Consider the following 21361-nt stretch of genomic DNA (forward strand, 5'->3'; position numbering starts at 1 on the left):
ATACAATGCAATAGCACTAAGTCAGATCTTTAAATGAGTAGTCGATTTTTTTTTCTGACAAATTTTAAAGGTATGCCAATTTCCACTCCCTCTGTATCATGTGACAGTCATCAGCCAATCAGAAATGCATATACGTATATTCTGTGTATTCTTGCACATGCTCAGTAGAAGCTGATGATTTAAAAAGTGTAAATATAAAAAGACTGCACACATTTTGTTAATAAAAGCAAATTGGAAAGTTGTTTAAAATTGAATGCTCTATCTGAATCATGAAACTTTAATTTTGACTTGAGTGTCCCTTTACACTAGACCCCAGCCAAATTCCAAACATCCACTCCCTTAAAAGTGGATGCAGATACACAATTCAAAAATAAAAAATAATAATGGCGCTAAAAATAGCATGGAGCACTGTAAAAGGAGGGAAAAAAATGAAAGAAAACAGGTGGAGGATATTTGTAAAATTAATATTTCATTTATTATACCTCTAAATGTATACACACATCTAAAATGCACACAATTTATATATTTCACTATTCATAAAACAAATCTCATTCAATCTCCATAAATAAAATGGGATGTCTCCCATGAAAGTCTGTAAAACCAAACTCAACAAAAATAATAAAAAATAAATATAAAGTTCAAATAAACAATTTGATCCACCAAAAAACAAAAAAGGGGTAGATTTATCATAGTGCGAGCGGACATGATACGATGTAGCGTATCATGTCCGCTGCACATCGATAAATGCCGACAGCGTATTTATCATTGCACCAGCAGTTCTTGTGAACTGCTGATGTAATGCCACCCTTGCAGATTTGTGGCCAATCGGCCGCTAGCAGAGGGTGTCAATCAGTCTGATCATATTCGATCGGGTTGATTTCTGTCCACAGCCTCAGAGCAGGCGGACAAGTTATGGCTTCATAACTTCTGTATCTGGCGAGCCTGAAAGCTCGCGCGGAAACAGGGGCATCAAGCTCCATACAGAACTTGATAAATCGGCCCCAAAGTCTGCTCACACTTCTAAACTTAAAGGAATATGAAACCCACATTTTTTTTTCTTTCATGATTCAGATAGAGCAGCCAATTTTAAGCCACTTTCCAACTTGCTCCTTTTATCAATTTTTCTTCATTCTCTTGGTATCTTTATTTGAAAAGCAGGAGTGAAAGCTTAGGAGACGGACCATTTTTATTCAGCACCTTGGTAGCGCTTGATGATTGGTGGTTAAATGTATCCATGAATCAGCAAGCACTACCCAGGGTGTTGAACCAAAAATAGGCCAGCTGAGCTCCTACGCTTTTATTCCTGCTTTTCAAATAAAGTTACCAATAGAACGGAAAAAAAATTGATATTCAGAATAAATTAGAAAGTTGCTTAAAATCGCAAGCTCTATCTGGATCATGAAATAAAAAAAAAATTTCATATCCCTTTAATAAGCACTAAAGTACTAAATCAACCAACTCTTACCAACAAGGTCAAATCTAAGCACTCTCCCCAAACTGATATGGAAATGAAGGTATTTAGTATAATAATTTTGGACGAAAAAGCTGGCTCGTCTATCCACAACAAAGCAAATCCTACTGGTGAGTCCTCTATGAATGATGATGCAGTTAAAAATAGTTATAATGAATAATCATTCCTTGATTGTATTTGCAAACTATATACAGCTTTTCTAATGTGAAAAGTGCTGGGCTCTAATTATAGCTATATACTGCACAACAAAAAACATAATTTATGTAAGAACTTACCTGATAAATTCATTTCTTTCATATTAGCAAGAGTCCATGAGCTAGTGACGTATGGGATATACATTCCTACCAGGAGGGGCAAAGTTTCCCAAACCTCAAAATGCCTATAAATACACCCCTCACCACACCCACAATTCAGTTTAACGAATAGCCAAGAAGTGGGGTGATAAGAAAAAAGTGCGAAAGCATATAAAATAAGGAATTGGAATAATTGTGCTTTATACAAAAAAATCATAACCACCACAAAAAAGGGCGGGCCTCATGGACTCTTGCTAATATGAAAGAAATGAATTTATCAGGTAAGTTCTTACATAAATTATGTTTTCTTTCATGTAATTAGCAAGAGTCCATGAGCTAGTGACGTATGGGATAATGACTACCCAAAATGTGGATCTTTCCACACAAGAGTCACTAGAGAGGGAGGGATAAAATAAAGACAGCCAATTCCTGCTGAAAATAATCCACACCCAAAATAAAGTTTAATGAAAAACATAAGCAGAAGATTCAAACTGAAACCACTGCCTGAAGTACTTTTCTACCAAAAACTGCTTCAGAAGAAGAAAACACATCAAAATGGTAGAATTTAGAAAAAATATGCAAAGAGGACCAAGTTGCTGCTTTGCAAATCTGATCAATCGAAGCTTCATTCCTAAACACCCAGGAAGTAGAAACTGACCTAGTAGAATGAACTGTAATCCTTCGAGGCGGAATTTGTACCCGACTCGACATAGGCATGATGAAATAAAGATTTCAACCAAGATGCCAAAGAAATGGCAGAAGCTTTCTGGCCTTTTCTAGAACCGGAAAAGATGACAAATAGACTAGAAGTCTTTCGGAAAGACTTAGTAGCTTAAACGTAATAATACAAAGCTCTAACAGCATCCAAAGAATGCAATGATTTCTCCTTAGAATTCATAGGATTAGGACATAATGAAGGAACCATAATTTCAAAAGAAGTTCGCAGCACCGCCTTATCCTGATGAAAAATCAGAAAAGGAGACTCACAAGAAAGAGCAGATAATTCAGAGACTCTTCTGGCAGAAGAGATGGCCAAAAGAAACAAAACTTTCCAAGAAAGTAATATAACGACCAAAGAATGCATAGGTTCAAAAGGAGGAGCTTGAAAAGCCCCCAGAACCAAATTCAAACTCCAAGGAGGAGAAATTGACTTAATGACAGGTTTTATACGAACCAAAGCTTGTACAAAACAATTAAATATCAGGAAGATTAGCAATCCTTCTGTGAAAAAAGAACAGAAAGAGCAGAGATTTGTCCTTTCAAGGAACTTGCGGACAAACCTTTATCTAAACCATCCTGAAGAAACTGAAAAATTCTCGGTATTCAAAAAGAATGCCAAAAAAAAATGATGAGAAAGACACTAAGAAATATAAGACTTCCAGACTCTATAATATATCTCTCTAGATACAGATTTACGAACCTGTCACATAGTATTAATCACAGAGTCAGAGAAACCTTCTTTGACCAAGAATCAAGCGTTCAAACTCCATACCTTAAAATTTAAGGATTTGAGATCCTGATGGAAAAAAGGACCTTGCGACAGAAAGTCTGGTCTTAACGGAAGAGTCCACAGCTGGCAAGAGGCCATCCGGACAAGATCCGCATACCAAAACCTGTGAGACCATGCTGGAGCTACCAGCAGGACAAACGAGCATTCCTTTAGAATCTTGGAGAATACTCTTGGAAGAAGAACTAGAGGCGGAAAGATATAGGCAGGATGATACTTCCAAGGAAGTGATAATGTATCCACTGCTTCCGCCCGAGGATCCCGGGATCTGGACAGATACCAGGGAAGTTTCTTGTTTAGATGAGAAACCATCAGATCTATTTCTGGGAGTTCCCACATTTGAACAATCTGAAGCAATACTTCTGGGTGAAGAGACCATTCGCCCGGATGCAACGTTTGGCGACTGAGATAATCCGCTTCCCAATTGTCTATACCTGGGATATGAACCGCAAAGATTAGACAGGAGCTGGATTACGCCCAAACCAAAATTCGAGATACTTCTTTCATAGCCAGAGGACTGCGAGTCCCTCCTTGATGATTGATGTATGCCACAGCTGTGACATTGTCTATCTGAAAACAAATGAACAACTCTCTCTTCAGAAGAGGCCAAGACTGAAGAGCTCTGAAAATTGCACGGAGTTCAAAATATTGATCGTAATCTCACCTCCTGAGATTCCCAAACCCCTTGTGCCATCAGAGACCCCCACACAGCTCCCCAACCTGTAAGACTTGCATCTGTTGAGATTATAGTCCAGGTCGGAAGAACAAAGAAGCCCCCTGAACTAAACGATGGTGAACTGTCCACCATGTCATAGAGTGTCGTATAATCAGTTTAAAGATATTAATTGAGATATCTTTGTGTAATCCCTGCACCACTGGTTCAGCATACAGAGCTGAAGAGGTCGCATGTGAAAACGAGCAAAGGAGATCGCATCCGATGCGGCAGTCCTAAGACCTAAAATTTCCATGCATAAGGCTACCAAAGGGAATGATTGTGACTGAAGGTTTTGACAAGCTGATATCAATGTTAAATTTCTCTTATCTGACAAGGACAGAGTCATAGACACTGAATCTATCTGGAAACCTAAAAAGGTTACCCTTGTCTGAGGAAACAATGAACTGAATGGTAAATTGATCCTCCAACCATGATCTTGAAGAAACAACACAAGTCGATTCGAATGAGATTCTGCGAAAATGTGAAGACTGAGCAAGTACCAAGATATCGTCCAAATAAGGAAACCCTGTTCTCTGATTACAGACAGAAGGGCACCGAGAACCTTTGAAAAAAATTCTTGGAGCCGACACTAGGCCAAACGGTAGAGCCACAAAACTGGTAATGCTTGTCTAAAAAGAGAATCTCAGAAACTAAAAGTGATCTGGATGAATCGGAATATGCAGATATACATCCTGTAAATCTATTGTAGACATATAATGCCCTTGCTAAACAAAAGGCAGGATAGTCCTACAGTTACCATCTTGAATGTTGGTATCCTTACATAACGATTCAATATAGATAGATCCGGAACTGGTCTGAAGGAATTGACCTTCTTTGGTACAATGAAGAGATAGAATAAAACCCCAGCCCCTGTTCCAGAACTGGAACTGGCATAATTACTCCAGCCAACTCTAGATCTGAAACACATTTCAGAAATGCTGAGCCTTTGCTGTGTTTACTGGGACACGGGAAAGAAAAAAATCTCTTTGCAGGAGGCCTTAACTTGAAGCCAATTCTGTACCTTTCTGAAACAATGTTCTGAAACCAGAGATTGTGAACGGAATTGATCCAAATTTCCTTGAAGAAAACAAACTGCCCCATACCAGCTGAGCTGGAATGAGGGCCGCACCTTCATGGGTATTTAGGAGCTGGCTATAGGTTTCTATAAGGCTTGGATATATTCCAAACTGGAAAAGGTTTCCAAACTGATACCGCTCCTGAGGATGAAGGACCAGGCTTTTGTTCCTTGTTGTGAGGAAAGGAACGAAAATGATTATTAGACCTAAATTTACCTTAGATTTTTTATCCTGTGGTAAAAAAGTTCCCTTCCCTCCAGTAACAGTTGAGATAATAGAATCCAACTGAAAATCGAATAATTTATTACCCTGGAAAGAAAGGGAAAGCAAAGTTGACTTAGAAGACATATCAGCATTCCAAGTTTTAAGCCATAAAGCTTTTCTAGCTAAAATAGCTAGAAACATATACCTGACATCAACTCTAATGATATCAAAAGATGGTATCACAAATAAAATTATTAGCATGTTATAGAATAATAATAATGCTATAAAATTATGATCTGTTACTTGTTGCGCTAAAGCTTCTAACCAAAAAGTTGAAGCTGCAGCAACATCCGCTAAAAATATAGCAGGTCTAAGAAGATTACCTGAACATAAGTAAGCTTTTCTTAGAAAGGATTCAATTTTCCTAACTAAAGGATCCTTAAATGAAGTACTATCTGCCATAGGAATAGTAGTACGTTTAGCAGGAGTAGAGACAGCCCCATTAACCTTAGAGATTTTGTCCCAAAACTCTAATCTGTCAGATGGCACAGGATATAATTGCTTAAACGTTTAGAAGGAGTAAATGAATTACTCAAATTATTCCATTCCCTGGAAATTACTTCAGAAATAGCATAAGGGAGAGAAAACACTTCTGGAATAACTACAGGAGATTTAAAAACCTTATTTAAACGTTTAGATTTAGTATCAAGAGGACCAGAATCCTCTATTTCTAATGCAATTAATACTTCTTTAAGTAAAGAACGAATAAATTCCATCTTGAACAAATACAAAGATTTATCAGCATCAACCTCTGAGACAGAAACCTCTGAACCAGAAGAACCATTATCAGTATCAGAATGATGATGTTCATTTAAAAATTCATCTGCAAAAAAGAGAAGTTTTAAAAGACTTTTATGTATACTAGAAGGAGAAATAACAGACATAGCCTTCTAAATGGATTTAAAAAATAAAATCTCTTATATTATCAGGAACACTCTGAAAATTAGATGTTGATGGAACAGCAACAGGTAATGTAACAGTACTAAAGGAAATTTTATCTGCATTAATAAGTTTGTCATGACATGCAATACAAACAACAGCTGGAGAAACAGATACCAAAAGTTTATAGCAGATACACTTAGCTTGGTAGCTCCAGCACTGGGCAGCGATTTTCCTGAAGTATCTTCTGACTCAGTTGCAACGTGGAACATCTTGCAATATGTAAAAGAAAAAACAACATATAAAGCAAAATTGATCAAATTCCTTAAATGACAGTTTCAGGAATGGGAAAAAAATGCCAGTGAACAAGCTTCTAGCAACCAGAAGCAATAAATAATGAGACTTAAATAATGTGGAGACAAAAATGACGCCCATATTTTTTAGCGCCAAAAAAGACGCCCACATTATTTGGCGCCTAAATGCTTTTGGCGCCAAAAATGACGCCACATCCGGAACGCCGACACTTTTGACGCAAAAAAACGTCAAAAAATGACGCAACTTCCGGCGACACGTATGACGCCGGAAACAGAAAAACATTTTTGCGCCAAAAAAGTCCGCGCCAAGAATGACGCAATAAAATGAAGCATTTTCAGCCCCCGCGAGCCTAACAGCCCACAGGGAAAAAGTCAATTTTTTTAAGGTAAGAAAAAATGATTGAAACAAATGCATTTATCCCAAGTATGAAACTGACTGTCTGAAAATAAGGAATATTGAACATCCTGAGTCAAGGCAAATAAATGTTTGAATACATATATTTAGAACTTTATAAAAAAGTGCCTAACCATAGCTTAGAGTGTCACAGAAAATAAGCTTACTTACTTACCCCAGGACACTCATCTACATGTTGTAGAAAGCCAAACCAGTACTGAAACGAAAATCAGCAGAGGTAATGGTATATATATAAGAGTATATCGTCGATCTGAAAAGGGAGGTAAGAGATGAATCTCTACGACCGATAACAGAGAACCTATGAAATAGACCCCGTAGAAGGAGATCATTGCATTCAAATAAGCAATACTCTCCTCACATCCCTCTGACATTCACTGCACGCTGAGAGGAAAACCGGGCTCCAACCTGCTGCGGAGCGCATATCAACGTAGAATCTAGCACAAACTTACTTCACCACCTCCATAGGAGGCAAAGTTTGTAAAACTGAATTGTGGGTGTGGTGAGGGGTGTATTTATAGGCATTTTGAGGTTTGGGAAACTTTGCCCCTCCTGGTAGGAATGTATATCCCATACGTCACTAGCTCATGGACTCTTGCTAATTACATGAAAGAAAAACAAATATAGCTTAACCATAATCACAGTCTTAAAGGGACAGCAATGATATTAAAAAACAATAATTTAGTAGACTTGCCACTTTTTGAAAGAAACAGGTTATTGTTTATAAGCATATGACATCCCAAAAATTGAATAATTTAATACGACTTTAATATGAAAATACTGTGGCCATATTACACCAAGTGTGACAAAGATGTTTTATGCCTAAATACAAAACACAATGTTCATTTTGAAATCATTTACATTTGACGCTGTTTTTTGACATCCTGACTTTGAATGTACAAGAACAGACCTCTCCATTAGACTTAGACAAGTCAGAAATATGTCAATAAAAATATCAGTAATACAGTATCACTATATTTTCATTATTTGACCATTTGATCTGTACCTAAGTTTCAATGCATTTGCATGCAAAGTGATATATTGAATTAAAATAATAGTTTCTAGCACTACAAAACTAATAATCAGCAAATCAACTAATCGTAATCTGTAATGACTTACCACTTTCATAAAAAGGACAGAACTTTGGAAGTTTGGAGTCTTTTTAAGGTTCTTGATTACTGCAGACTGGACAATTTCTCCACCACACTCTACAACTAGACTTGGGGATGTAACCGATGCCATCTGATAATTTTTCATGTTACGTAGGCCCCAAGTAAGAATCTGTGAAAAAAGTAAATCAAATAAATAATGAACGCAAAATAAAAGGAAAGATTATTTTTATTTGTTTTTTCTTATTAACTTAAGAAATGTAATAAAATATTAATTTCAGTGGAATAGTTGATATCTTTCAGAGGATCAACTTAAAATGATGAAGGTATAATTCTATGATACCTCATAGTCTTGGTATGATATTTGTAGACTCCAAAATGAATCTTAATTATTTATTATGACAGAAAAGGTTTTTATTTACTCATTTAAACAAAATGACATACATTTACAATATGTGTGGGATTATCTCCCATGAATTTGTACAATATATATCTTAACCTATATATACATGAATATATATATCTATAAATACATATATATACACATGTAAATACAGAAATATGTGTGTGTATAATATATATATATAATATAATATAAACACACATACATATTTAGACATATATATGTATGCATCTCTATGTCAAAGTGCTGATGTGTTTGCACATGTGCAGCAACTCTGCCTCAGATACCTGCTGTGTAAACTAGATTCCAAAATAGCAGCACCCATAAATTAGAGGGAGGTGCATGAAATGTATTTATTGTTTAATGTCCCTTTAACCTCAGGGGTTAAGAAACCAATTACTACATGCACCATATCGCCAACACTAAATGTGTAGAGTATGCCGCCTTCTTACCTCAATGGCAGTCAGCTGTACAATGGGACGAATTCCTTGAGGCACCATGTACAGTTGTGGTGCTTTCTGGGATGGAAGAATTGGTAGATTAGATCCTTCCTGAAATGAAACAACATTAATTTGTATGGATATGAATTTCTGGATGCTTATTTTCCTTAGTGTTGTTAACAGTGACAGTTACGGAGGTGTTAAGCACTCCAGTTCAAGAGAGCAATACAAGTTGGATAGGTAGTAGAAAATAATTTAATCCCGGTACTTTTTATATTTAGCTGTGTAGGCAACTGTTTATACCCTTGGTATAAATCCACCGCTGCATGTCAGGCGCCCAGTATTTAACTGGTTAACCAAAAAATATACATATTTAAAAAATGGTCACAGATTACTTGGTTTGATCTTAAGTGTGATCAGGGCACATAGCAGCCAGATAAAAGCTGTGAAGTCGATGTGGACATATAGTTGAAACCTTTTGGGCTATGGGTAATAATTAGAGTCCTTCTAAGGCATATAACTGGCAGATACTGCAATCTGACCTAGAACTCACCTAACACTTTCTCTTGATCATCCAGTATTTTTGTATAGTATTGCTTGCAACCGTAATTAATCACCATAAAAATAAAACTGAATCTTCTCTCTGTATACGTTATTCTGACCAGAGAGACCCAATATTGGTGTTAAAATCTGGTTGTCAATAGATATAAACAAAGTTTAATAACAGGATGTATGACTGGCTATTTCCGAGACAGGATGCAATACTGATCACTATATAGCCCTAGAGGACTCAGATTGACAATTCTTCACAAGTGGACATCAGTAGGAATTAAAGCCAAGGGTGAGGTATAAGATAATTTGCATGAAATAGTTTGAAAGATTTAAAAATTAATAAAGAGAAAGAGAAAATTATATATTTATTTGGTTTAAAGTTATGAATAAACCAGGACAAAACAAATTTGTTTCTCAGATTTTATTAATTATTATTTAGCAATATGCTGTAGATCAGGGGTGTCAACCCTTTTAACATGAGGTGTACTCAATTATTTTTAACAGGAGGGTCTGAACAACAGCTCTAGAAATACTAGTAATTAAAATATAAACTTCATGAAATGCATGCAGAATCTTTTCCAACAGTTAGTCTCCTATGTATTAAACAATACACATTTCAGGTAATAAAAAATATACCTGTTAAGGACACACAGAATATTTAGTTTGAATATTAGCCAAAAAAAAGCAGGCATTAAAGGACCATTATCTATTGCTGGTTGGTGGCTAAATGTAGCAACCAATCAGCAAGCGCTGGGGTCCAATGAGGAACATGATGATGATTTACAAACCTTATCACGAAGAATTAACTCAGCAGCAAACAAGATATCTCCACAGTGCTTATTTGCATTCATCACAGGATACCAGAGAAGTTTGGGGCTCATATCAATTTCTGGGTTAAGCTTTACCATTGGTGAACAAACACTCCTGCCGAGAAATTCATCTTTTCCCTAAAATGAGTATCGAGGGGGGGACACACATTAGAGAATATAAAAAAAATTAATAAAAAATTTAATAAAAAAAAAATATAGAATGCTAAAACTACAAAAGAATGTCATTAAGGCTATATTTTATACATACCACTTGGTCATTATCAAATATTTCAACAGCTACATTGGGAGGGTTTTGCCTAATTGTTTGTGGATCTCCACAAATTTCAATTTCATTGAATATAAGAGTTTGGTCCCATGTTGGATTGAGAGTTGAGTGGATGATTTCTGTAGTTTTACTTCGATGAAGGAATGAAACGTGGGCATAAGGGTCTGCAGGAATAAAAAATGTCAATCTATGTTGTTGCTATATAAATAAGAACAAAGCAAAAATGCATAGATGACACCTTAAACGGACATTAAATATCTTATTACAAACATTGCTGTTGTGTTATTATAGAATAACATATCAGCCAAATCCTAAAGAGACAGTCTACTCCAGAATTTTAATGGTTTAAAAAGATGGATAATCTCTTTATTACCCATCCCCAATTTTGCATAACCAACATGGTTATATTAATATATTGTTTACATCTGCAGACTGCCCCCTTATCTAGTTATTTTGAGAGACTTACATTTTAGCCAATCAGTGCTGACTCATAAATAACTCCACAGGAGTGAGCACAATGTTATATATATATATATATATATGACACACGTGAACTAGCACTGCCTTGCTGTGGAAAACTGTCAGAATCCACTGAGATAAGAGGCGGCCTTCAAGGGCTTAGAAATTAGCATATTGGCCTTCCTAGGTTTAGCTTTCAACAAAGAATATCAAGAGAACTTGATGATAAAAGTAAATTGTTAAGTTGTTTAAAACTGCATGCCTTATCTAAATCAAGTGTTAAAAAATGTAGGCAATAAAGCATACAATAGGGTGCGCCGGAAGACTATTTGTAACAGCTGGAGGTGAAAAATAAGTGTTGCAAATAAAATAAAATGTGAATACAATAAAATGTGATATAAATAGAGTGTACAATGTGACAATGTTGTGCTAATAAAACATATTAGGAAAATAATTATAATGATTGGTGTGCAATATGCTAAATAAAGAAAAGGTTCGGTATGATATCCTAGGTACACGGTGTGTGAAAAAAAAAGAGGGGGGGGGGGGGATACCAATATAAAAATTTAAAAAGGTGATAAAAAAATAATATACGTACAGTGGAGCAAAAAAGTATTTAGACAGTCACCAATTGTGCAAGTTCTCCCACTTAAGAAGATGAGAGAGGCCTGTAATTTTCATCATAGTTATACCTCAACTATGAGAGACAAATGTGGAAACAAATGCAGACAATCACATTGTCTGATTTGGAAAGAATTTTTTTGCATATTATGGTGGAAAATAAGTATTTGGTCACCTACAAACAAGCAAGATTTCTGGCACTCACAGACTTGTATCTTCTTCTTTAAGAAGCTCCTCTGTCCTCCACTCATTACCTGTATTAATGGCACCTGTTTGAACTTGTTATCAGTATAAAAGACACCTGTCCACAACCTCAAACAGTCACACTCCAAACTCCACTATGGTGAAGACCAAAGAGCTGTCGAAGGACACCAGAAACAAAATTGTAGACCTGCACCAGGCTGGGAAGACTGAATCTGCAATAGGCAAGCAGCTTGGTGTGAATAAATCAACTGTGGGAGCAATAATTAGAAAATGGAAGACATACAAGACCACTGATAATCTCCCTCGATCTGGGGCTCCACGCAAGATCTCACCCCGTGGGGTCAAAATGATCACAAGAACGGTGAGCAAACATCCCAGAACCACACGGGGGACCTAGTGATTGACCTGCAGAGAGCAGGGACCAACGTAACAAAGGCTACCATCAGTAACACACTACGCCTCCAGGGACTCAGATCCTGCAGTGCCAGACGTGTCTCCCTGCTTAAGACAGTACATGTCCGGGCCCATTTGAAGTATGCTAGAGAGCATTTGGATGATCCAGAAGCAGATTGTGAGAATGTCATATGGTCACAGGAAACCAAAGTAGAACTGTTTGGTAAAAACACAACTCGTCGTGTTTGGAGGAGAGAGAATGCTGAGTTGCAACCAAAGAACACCATACCTACTATGAAGCATGGGGGTGGCAACATCATGCTTTGGGGCTGTTTCTCTGCAAAGGGAACAGGACGACTGATCCATGTACATGAAAGAATGAATGGGGCCATGTATCATGATATTTTGAGTGCAAACCTCCTTCCATCAGCAAGGGCATTGAAGATGAAACGTGGCTGGGTCTTTCAGCATGACAATGATCCCAAACACACCACCGGGGCAACGAAGGAGTGGCTTCGTAAGAAGCATTTCAAGGTCCTGGAGTGGCCTAGCCAGTCTCCAGATCTCAACTCCATAGAAAACCTTTGGAGGGAGTTGAAAGTCCGTGTTGCCCAGCGACAGCCCCAAAACATCACTGCTCTATCGGAGATCTGCATGCAGAAATGGGCCAACATACCAGCAACAGTGTGTGACAACCTTGTGAAGACTTACAGAAAACGTTTGACCTCTGTCATTGCCAACAAAGAATATATAACAAAGTATTGAGATTAACTTTTGATATTGACCAAATACTTATTTTCCACCATAATATGCAAATAAATTCTTTCCAAATCAGACAATTTGATTGTCTGGATTTGTTTCCACATTTTGTCTCTCATAGTTGAGGTATACCTATGATGAAAATTACAGGCCTCTCTCATCTTCTTAAGTGGGAGAACTTGCACAATTGGTGGATGATTAAATACTTTTTTGCCCCACTGTATATCCCAAAAAGTCAATGTGAAAAGTTCAGGAGTTCAAAATGAAGGCTGCTCCACTTGAGACCGGTGGTAATTTGGATAATCTAAAAGGTGAAGACAAAAACAAGAGAGCGCCTCATGGTGTGATATCGTACAAACAAATGTAAAAACCAAAAGACAGCAACAGGTGTTGGACAGGTACTCACAAAAAAGATGGCACTCAGATCGAGTGCAAGCGAGCAGTCTGACCTTTTGCAGCAGTCAGTACGCTGTGAGGTTGGATCCTGTCAGGGACACGCCAAACGATGATCGAAAAAGGCAAATCTTGATAGCCACGCTGTTGGAAGAATCCCCTGGAGTTAGTGTATGAGAGTCAACGATCCTCCTAACAGGAAATCGGGAAGGCCACACAAGGCATTGTGTATTGCTCTATTAAATATATTTTAACCAGTACATCTGAACTTGTTACATGTTTATGTACATGATACTCTCTAAGTATTCGTTGGTTACATATTAACACTGGCGATACAGTCATTACGGATCGCATTGGTTCGGTCCTCAATAACGCCTTGTGTGGCCTTTCCGATTTCCTGTTAGGAGGATCGCTGACTCTCATACGCTAACTGCAGGGGATTCTTCCAACAGCGTGGCTATCAAGATTTGCCTTTTTCGATCATCGTTTGGCGTGTCCCTGACTAGATCCAACCTCACAGCGTACTGACTGCTGCAAAAGGTCAGACTGCTCGCTTGCACTTGATCGGAGTGCCATCTTTTTTGTGAGTACCTGTCCAACACCTGTTGCTGTCTTTGGTTTTCACATTTGTTTGTACGATATCACACCATGAGGCGCTCTCTTGTTTTTGTCTTCACCTTATCTAAATCAAGTTTCATTTTTACTTGACTTTAAAGGGACAGTAGACACCAAAATTGTTGTTTGAAAAGATAGAAAACGCCTTTACTACCCATTCCCCAGCTTTGCACAACCAACATTGTTATATTAATATACTTTATAACATTTAAACCTCTAAATATCTGCCTGTTTCTAAGCCACTACAGACCGCCTCTTATTTTTACTGGCGACTGCTATTTCATGTGGGCCATATAGATAACCTTGTGCTCACGCCCGTGGGTTGCGGATGGCCCTGCACTAATTGGCTAAAATGCAAGTCAAAAGATAATAGCCATGTGATCAGGGGTCTGTCAAAAGAGGCTTAGATACAAGGTAATCACAGAAGTTAAAAGCATATTAAAAAAAACATGTTAGCTGTGTAAAACTGGAGAATGGGTAATAAAGGGATTATATATCTTTTTAAACAAATACAAATTTGGAGTAGACTGTCCCTTTAAGTATTATTCATATAACTAACATAAAGCAAGAAGATTCATGGCTCATTTTTTTATTATTGCTTTATAAAAGGAACAGAAACGTGGTTAAAAAAATGAATACAATTTAAAACATAATAGAAAACTATTTATAATTAGAGTTAAAACATTATTTGATAGAATGACTTAGTAATGTCGGCAGTTAATTTTAAGGGCACGTTTCATTTACTCTAAGAAATGTGAAGCCTGTGCTTTAGTAAACCAAGGAAATCCTTTGAAAAAAAGCTTGTGTGTGTATTAAGTTAATTGTTACACTTGTTGTTCTCACAATAGGGTATCACGCCCACAATTTGTACAAAGAACAGACCTTTTCCTGTTGTCACTAGCCCCTAAGCGATAAATTGTACCGGCGTGAGCACATTTCAGATTTGCTTATTTACGACAGCACCAGTCTCCCGTGAACATGATTAAAGTGTTTTAGACCTACTATTAGTAAGAATTGTAAATCATCTTAATCTATAAAAGTGAGAGAAAAAAAAAAAGAAAGATACCTTGCCTTGTATTTTAACATTTCCTGTACAAATTGTTATTGCTCATTGCTAGAGGCTATTAATTGAGGTTATCTTCAGGTCAAACAAAAAATGCCAACAGCAAAACATGCGTTCTGGGCATCATATGCAACCTCACAAGAAAATCTTAAGGCTTAAATTAAATACTTAAGTATCATGTTGAAAATTGTGCGTTTAGAATCCAAAAAATATTACAAACTTACTTTGTAATTTTAATACACTACTATAATCGCACAAAAAATCCTATATCATATTTTAGTTTTTTTTTTGCACATATACAAATAATGAATAATTGTTCTCTACGTGTGAATGGCAGATATATATAATCTAATAATTTTATTCTTCATACCCGAAAAACTGTCTTTATCCAAAGCAGTAAGGCTTCTTGCTTGGTAAAGGTAACAGCGAAGGTGATATGTGTAGACTCCTGAAAGAAAAAAAAAAGTGATAAAAGTATTTATATTTGATATATTTTACAGAAATAATCATTTTCAGCAAAATGAAATATATTTTAGAATGTTTCAACAATCTGCAAAAAGGTCAACGTGGAAATAAAAATTGATTGCATTGATCTATGCCCTTATACAATAAAATAAGCGAATGTTCCAGCTTATATATTTAGAAAGGCACTTTCAATAGATTTAGAGAATAACCTCAGAGTTAACAGTGATTTTCAATAATACCCTTTTATCATTCTGTTCTAGTCTATACCTTATCTCAAGTCTCAAACATATCTCACTCTTGCATACATTTCTTTATCCCATACTGCTCCTTTTAACATGAGCTAGAAGTAATCATATTCTTACTAAGGTTAGCAATCTTTAAAAGGGCATTAAACACTTAATACATTTTATAAGCATAATATTGAAGTTATTTCCTGCCTCTCTCTAGTCAGGGGTGCTACCATGTTGAAATCTAGCTTTCACTGAATTCCAAATGCGGACTTGCTTGCATATGTACAGCAACACTCCTTAACATACCTGCAGTGAAACTTAGGTTTCAAAATGGCAGCACCCATAATTAGAGGTAGGTGCATAAAGTGTATTTATGGCTAGATTACAAGTGGAGCATTACTTAATGCTCCTGCTCGAGCGTCAACTGCGCTAGAAGTAAGCTTTTTGCGTGAGTCAGGTTGCGCTCGTATTAGGAGTTAAAAGTAAACTGTTTTCGCTCTTGCGCTAACCCGATGAGCGCAAAAAGCAGAGTTTAGAATATCACGTGTGTGTTCATGTTTTCCCCCATAGAAGTAAATGGAGGACAAAAAGTGGTGGGGGGGGGGGGGGAACCAACACCCAACTCAAATGCAAACCCGATCACATATTCTCATGACAGCAGGGAGCGGCATTGCACAAGCAGTTCACCAGAACTGCTTGTGCAATGTTAAATGCAGACAGCGTATGCTGTCTGCATTTAGCGATACAGGGCGGAGATGATTCACTACCCCAATGTGTCCACTGTACAGAAGTGTATTGCTATTCCTTCAATAAAGGATAACAAACAAATTTGATAACATAAGTAAACTGGAAAGTTGTGGAAAATTGTATGCTGACTCATGAAAGTTTAATTTTGAATTTACCAACATTTTACATCACATTTTTTCACTAGTGTAACATATTGTGTATCTGTAAATGTAACACATTTTTACTTATGTGTAAAAACATTGGTCAGTGCTGTGTAATGTGTTAAGATTGTTGAAAAGAAAAACCAATAATGACAGATACTTACATATATAAATATAATATACAAAAAAGGTCCCAAACAACAAACTCCTTTAAAACCTCTTTCATTATGGAGTATCAACATTAACAAGATCCAATATCACTGTTTCTACAGCAAAGATCTAACGCGTTTCGACTATCTGGCTGTAATCCTAGATCTATTTTAATTTTGATACTCAAAGAAAGACGTTTATAAAGAGTTTTTTTGCATGGGACCTTTTTTGTATGTTCCTGTGCTGCTGGAGGGTAGCAAGGATTCCTCAGTTTATTTAAAAAATACGCCTATGTCTGTACACTCCCTGGGACACTGAAATAGAACACAGGCTTGCTTTTTGCCTTTACGGTTTGGATCTTACAACAGTATTGATGGTCTCCCAAAATCAGGACCTGCCCACAGTGAGTGACGTTATACCCTCCCCAAAGAGCAGAAACTGACTACACTCCGTAGTCATGTCGGCAGACCAGAGTTTAGTGGGCAAGTTGGCGATTAAGACCGCATCCCCACTTTGGTCTCCAGGTAGTGACCAGGAGCAAAATGTAGAGAGGAGTTCAGTGCAGGGGAAAAGGGTTTTTATATCTACGCAAATACAGCCCTGAGAAGCTAAGGCAGTAGTTATGTGAGGGCGCCAGTGGGCAGGTAAGAAGAAATGTTTGGGAGATGAATGATATGAGAAATAAGTCTGTTTGTGAAACCAGGTTCTATAGACATTGGTCACAATAATTGATTATTGTGTTTGGTACCAATGGACATTCTTTATTGTCTATATATAAATAACAATTAATGTAATAGGAAAGTCAAAATTATACTTTCATGATTCAGATAGAGCATGTCATTTTAAGACACTTTTAAAGTCACTTCTGTTTTCAAATGTGCTTTGTTCCCTTGCTGAAAAAGAATACGCACATATTCTATACTAGAGGGAGCTCACTACTGATTGGTGCTTGCACATATTTGTCTCTTGTGATAGGCTAACTAAATGTGTTCAGCTAGCTGCCAATAGTTCAATGTTGTTCCTTCAGCAAAGTATAACAAGATGATGAAGCAAATTTGATAAAAGAAGTAAATTGGAAAGTTTAAAATTGTATGTTCTATCCAAATCATGAAAGAAAATGTTGGGGTTTCCTGTCCCTTTAAATAAATGAAAAAAACATTGCTAAAGTAAGTGGGGACTTTTTTAAAAAAATTGACCACTTACTTTGGCAATGATTTGTCCATTTATTAAAATTGTGGTTACTATTTTTTTCAGTGGGAACCCGTAAAGGGAAAACTGGATAAGTTGGAGGTAGTACATAGTTTGGGGAAGCCGTATGGCAATACAAATCCTTCCTTTCCTTTGTGATAAGTACCTCGCCTGGATATTTATGAATTGTACAATGATACTTATGTCATCCTGAATGAAGTGGAGTGTTTTTAACTAGTAGACAGAGGGATATGAAACGCATTGTTTTCTTTCACGAGTCAGATAGAGCATACAATTTCAAACAACTTTCTTCTATTACCAACTTGTCTTCATTCTCTTGGTATCCTTTGCTGAATGAGAAGCAATGCACTACGGGGAACTAGCTAAACACATTGACGAGCCAATGACAAGTGGCATATATGTGAAGCTACCAATCAACAACTCGCTCCCAGTCATGCATTGCAGGTCCAGAGTCTAACTAGGTATGCAGAGTCTAACTAGGTATGCTTTACAACAAAGGATACCAAGAAAACAAAAAACTTAACATAATAGAAGTAAATTGGAAAGTTGTTTACAATTGTCTGCTCTGTCTGAATAACTAAAAAATGAGTTTAATTTCCCTTAAATAGATTTATATATATATATATACACACACATACACACATTAATAAGTGCTTAAGACATTCTTCTATGTCTATGTCTTTGTGACTATTTTGTTACTCAGGCTTGGTTTTCTGATGTTCATAGCCATTTTTGATGGGTTTAGAAAAATGCACTGAACTAATTAATAAACTTACTGTCAAATGTACAGGAGATAATAGGTGTGTTGGCTCCAAAGACATTTGTTGCAGACTCTTTTTTCTCTGAACTTTTCTTCTCCTCATCTTCGCCGGTTAAATCAGATCCCTAAACACCAGGAAATGCTTACAGTTTAATAAATTTAAAAGGGACACTAAATCATCCACTTAATTGTAAGAGGAATGTTGTGGGGGGGGGGGGGGGTTACATTTGAGATTAAATACTCACAAGGGCTCCTTCCAGCTTGAAAATAGCAGCTGAACCAATACTTTCGGCTGGGGCCATTTTCCTTCTCCATCTCCTTCGCCTAAAAGTATCAGAGCTACGTTCTTTCAAGTGAAACTTCCAGCCAATAAGAGCAGCATATTCCCATCCTTCTTTTTCCTCAATGGTTAATGCTGACTGTATTAGAAAAGAAACGTAAAAATATATTTACATCAAAAGATGTAAAAATCAATATTAAATCAAACGACAAATGGAAAAAAAGACCACTTCATTAACCTGAAATTCTGTGTGTAAAAGTGACAAAATGCAACGAAAAAATGCTCAAAATCATAACATTTCGTTTTTGCCTAAAGGTCCCTTCACTTATTTTTTAAACCACCACAACAGGTTAAAAAAACTATTATACTCATGCACAAGGCATTCTAATGAGCCGGCCACAGCCTGCTACGTACATATGCTTTTCGTGATCAGCTCACCAGCAATGCCTTGCTTAGCAACAAGAATGTGCTACACTTTTGTGAGTGTCAAAAACACTTCTAAACACTCAATAATGAATGAAAGCATTTTGTTATTGTCTTTATATGTCATTTTAATCCCAACACATTCAAACATTAGTGAAAAGTGCATAATTTAAGTTTCAAATTTCCACCAAGTGAACACACAAAATAATTTTTCAAATAAACACTTGCATTATTCTAAGTATTTATCACTTAATTTCCCTTATTTATTTTTTTAGGCATACTATGAGAAATATAAAAATGAAAATATAATTCAAAGCAATCAATAAAACCCACACTGTTTTTTAAAACATATCAAAATTTGCTTTTCCTAGTTTGCTACACGGCATTTGATAACTAGAAATGTCCTTAAAGGGACAGTATATATGTTTAAGTTTTCTCCCCTTTAGTGCACTGCCAAATACTGTATCCATTTACCTGCTCATTTACCTTTATTTTTACATTTCAAATAGCAAATGTTCCTGTTGAACCCTCAACCTATACTAAAAATTTAAATACTGCAGTAACGCCAAAAGAAAAGCTTTGTAAACAAAAATCGGTAGCAGAAATCAACCTCCAAGGTGTTCCTCCAGGTTTAAATACAATGAACTTGCTAAGTTTACTTTCACTTTAAATTCTTGGCTGCAACACATTTAAATGCAATACATTGCCGTCAAAAGAATACTTAAAGTGATTGTAAACCCTAGCGTTTTTGAAATGCTAGGATTTACCAGTGCAACAAATTAAGGGGATTTTCAGTCATGAACTAAAAAATATTACATGCTGAAAGTTCCTTTATTTGTCTGCAGTGTTCGCCGAGCTGAGTGCCCCAGGCCACCCACGGCACCCAGTGAGGGTGATCTTAGCCAATAGCGTGCTAGCTATCCGGCATAATGCCAGCTCAGCTGCATGGCTTTTGGCTAAGAGGTGGAAATGTCACCTCATTGAAAAAATAGCGTTCTGCCGTGGGCAGCCTGAGGCCCCCAGCACGGTGAACACTGCACACAAATAAAGTAACTTTCAGCATGAAGTATTTTATACATCATGACTGAAAGCCCCCTTTATTTGTTGCACTGGTAAATCCTAGCGTTTCACAAACTCTAGGATTTACCATCACTTTAAAATTACATGGTCTGTAAATCTTTTTCTAGGTAAGTATATGAAAAAATGTTCTAATCTCTTTTATTAGGTTTTCTAGCTTGTGACACTCATCATATGAGCCAGCTATCCTGACTTACAATAATTTGTAGAGTTGTATTTCATTTCATATTAAGATAAAGACATGTACACTTGGCATATATTAAAAAAAGGTTTTATGTATTCATAAACAAGCTCTTTATGCAGATGATCTTATCTAGTGATTGCCTGAACTAAAAATGTAATCCTCTATTTCGATTTTTTTCAATTCCACATTTCTGCATGCTTTATTTTTTAATGTAGAGTGTTTAATGTAATAGCATAAAAATATCAATACTATCTCTATAAAATACATAAATCTATATTCAGGATATGTTGTGATTGGAATCTCCAATAAAAACAAAACTCTGCAAAAACATTTTGTACTTCTTAATTTGCCTTAGAAAAAGCAGGATTTTAAGCTACCAAAACTACAGCTGTCTATAAGAGCACGTTTAAGAAAGAGAAACACAAAGAGAAAATAAAATTAACCCTGCTCTAAATTAATATGAAAATCAGAAATACTAAAATATATAGCCTCCCTATATAGCTTTTAGAAATCTACAGTATCTATAGAACAGGGTTCTTCAAACTTTTTTTTACCAAGACCCAGTGCCATACCACCACTTACCTTTGCAACCATATTTTTATGCTTGGAAAATTTCGGAAGTAATATACAACAAGACAGATGCAATTTTTTGGCAAAGT

The 21361-nt window shown here is 36.4% G+C and overlaps 1 protein-coding gene across 2 annotated transcripts in view; it reads right to left on the bottom strand.

Moving 5' to 3' along the window:
- Window positions 1-21361, bottom strand: part of MYOF (myoferlin) — a 313269-nt gene that overhangs the window by 73173 nt on the left and 218735 nt on the right. For both annotated transcript variants that reach the window (XM_053692421.1, XM_053692420.1), the window contains 7 exons: window positions 18984-19157; window positions 18755-18863; window positions 15408-15485; window positions 10513-10694; window positions 10224-10382; window positions 8896-8994; window positions 8051-8212 (listed from right to left, as the gene is read on the bottom strand). In XM_053692421.1, coding sequence (XP_053548396.1) covers window positions 8051-8212; window positions 8896-8994; window positions 10224-10382; window positions 10513-10694; window positions 15408-15485; window positions 18755-18863; window positions 18984-19157 — 963 coding nt within the window. The remainder of the gene's footprint in view (window positions 1-8050; window positions 8213-8895; window positions 8995-10223; window positions 10383-10512; window positions 10695-15407; window positions 15486-18754; window positions 18864-18983; window positions 19158-21361) is intronic.

Source organism: Bombina bombina, chromosome 9 (genome assembly GCF_027579735.1).
Source record: "Bombina bombina isolate aBomBom1 chromosome 9, aBomBom1.pri, whole genome shotgun sequence".
Classification (NCBI taxonomy): Eukaryota; Metazoa; Chordata; class Amphibia; order Anura; family Bombinatoridae; genus Bombina; species Bombina bombina.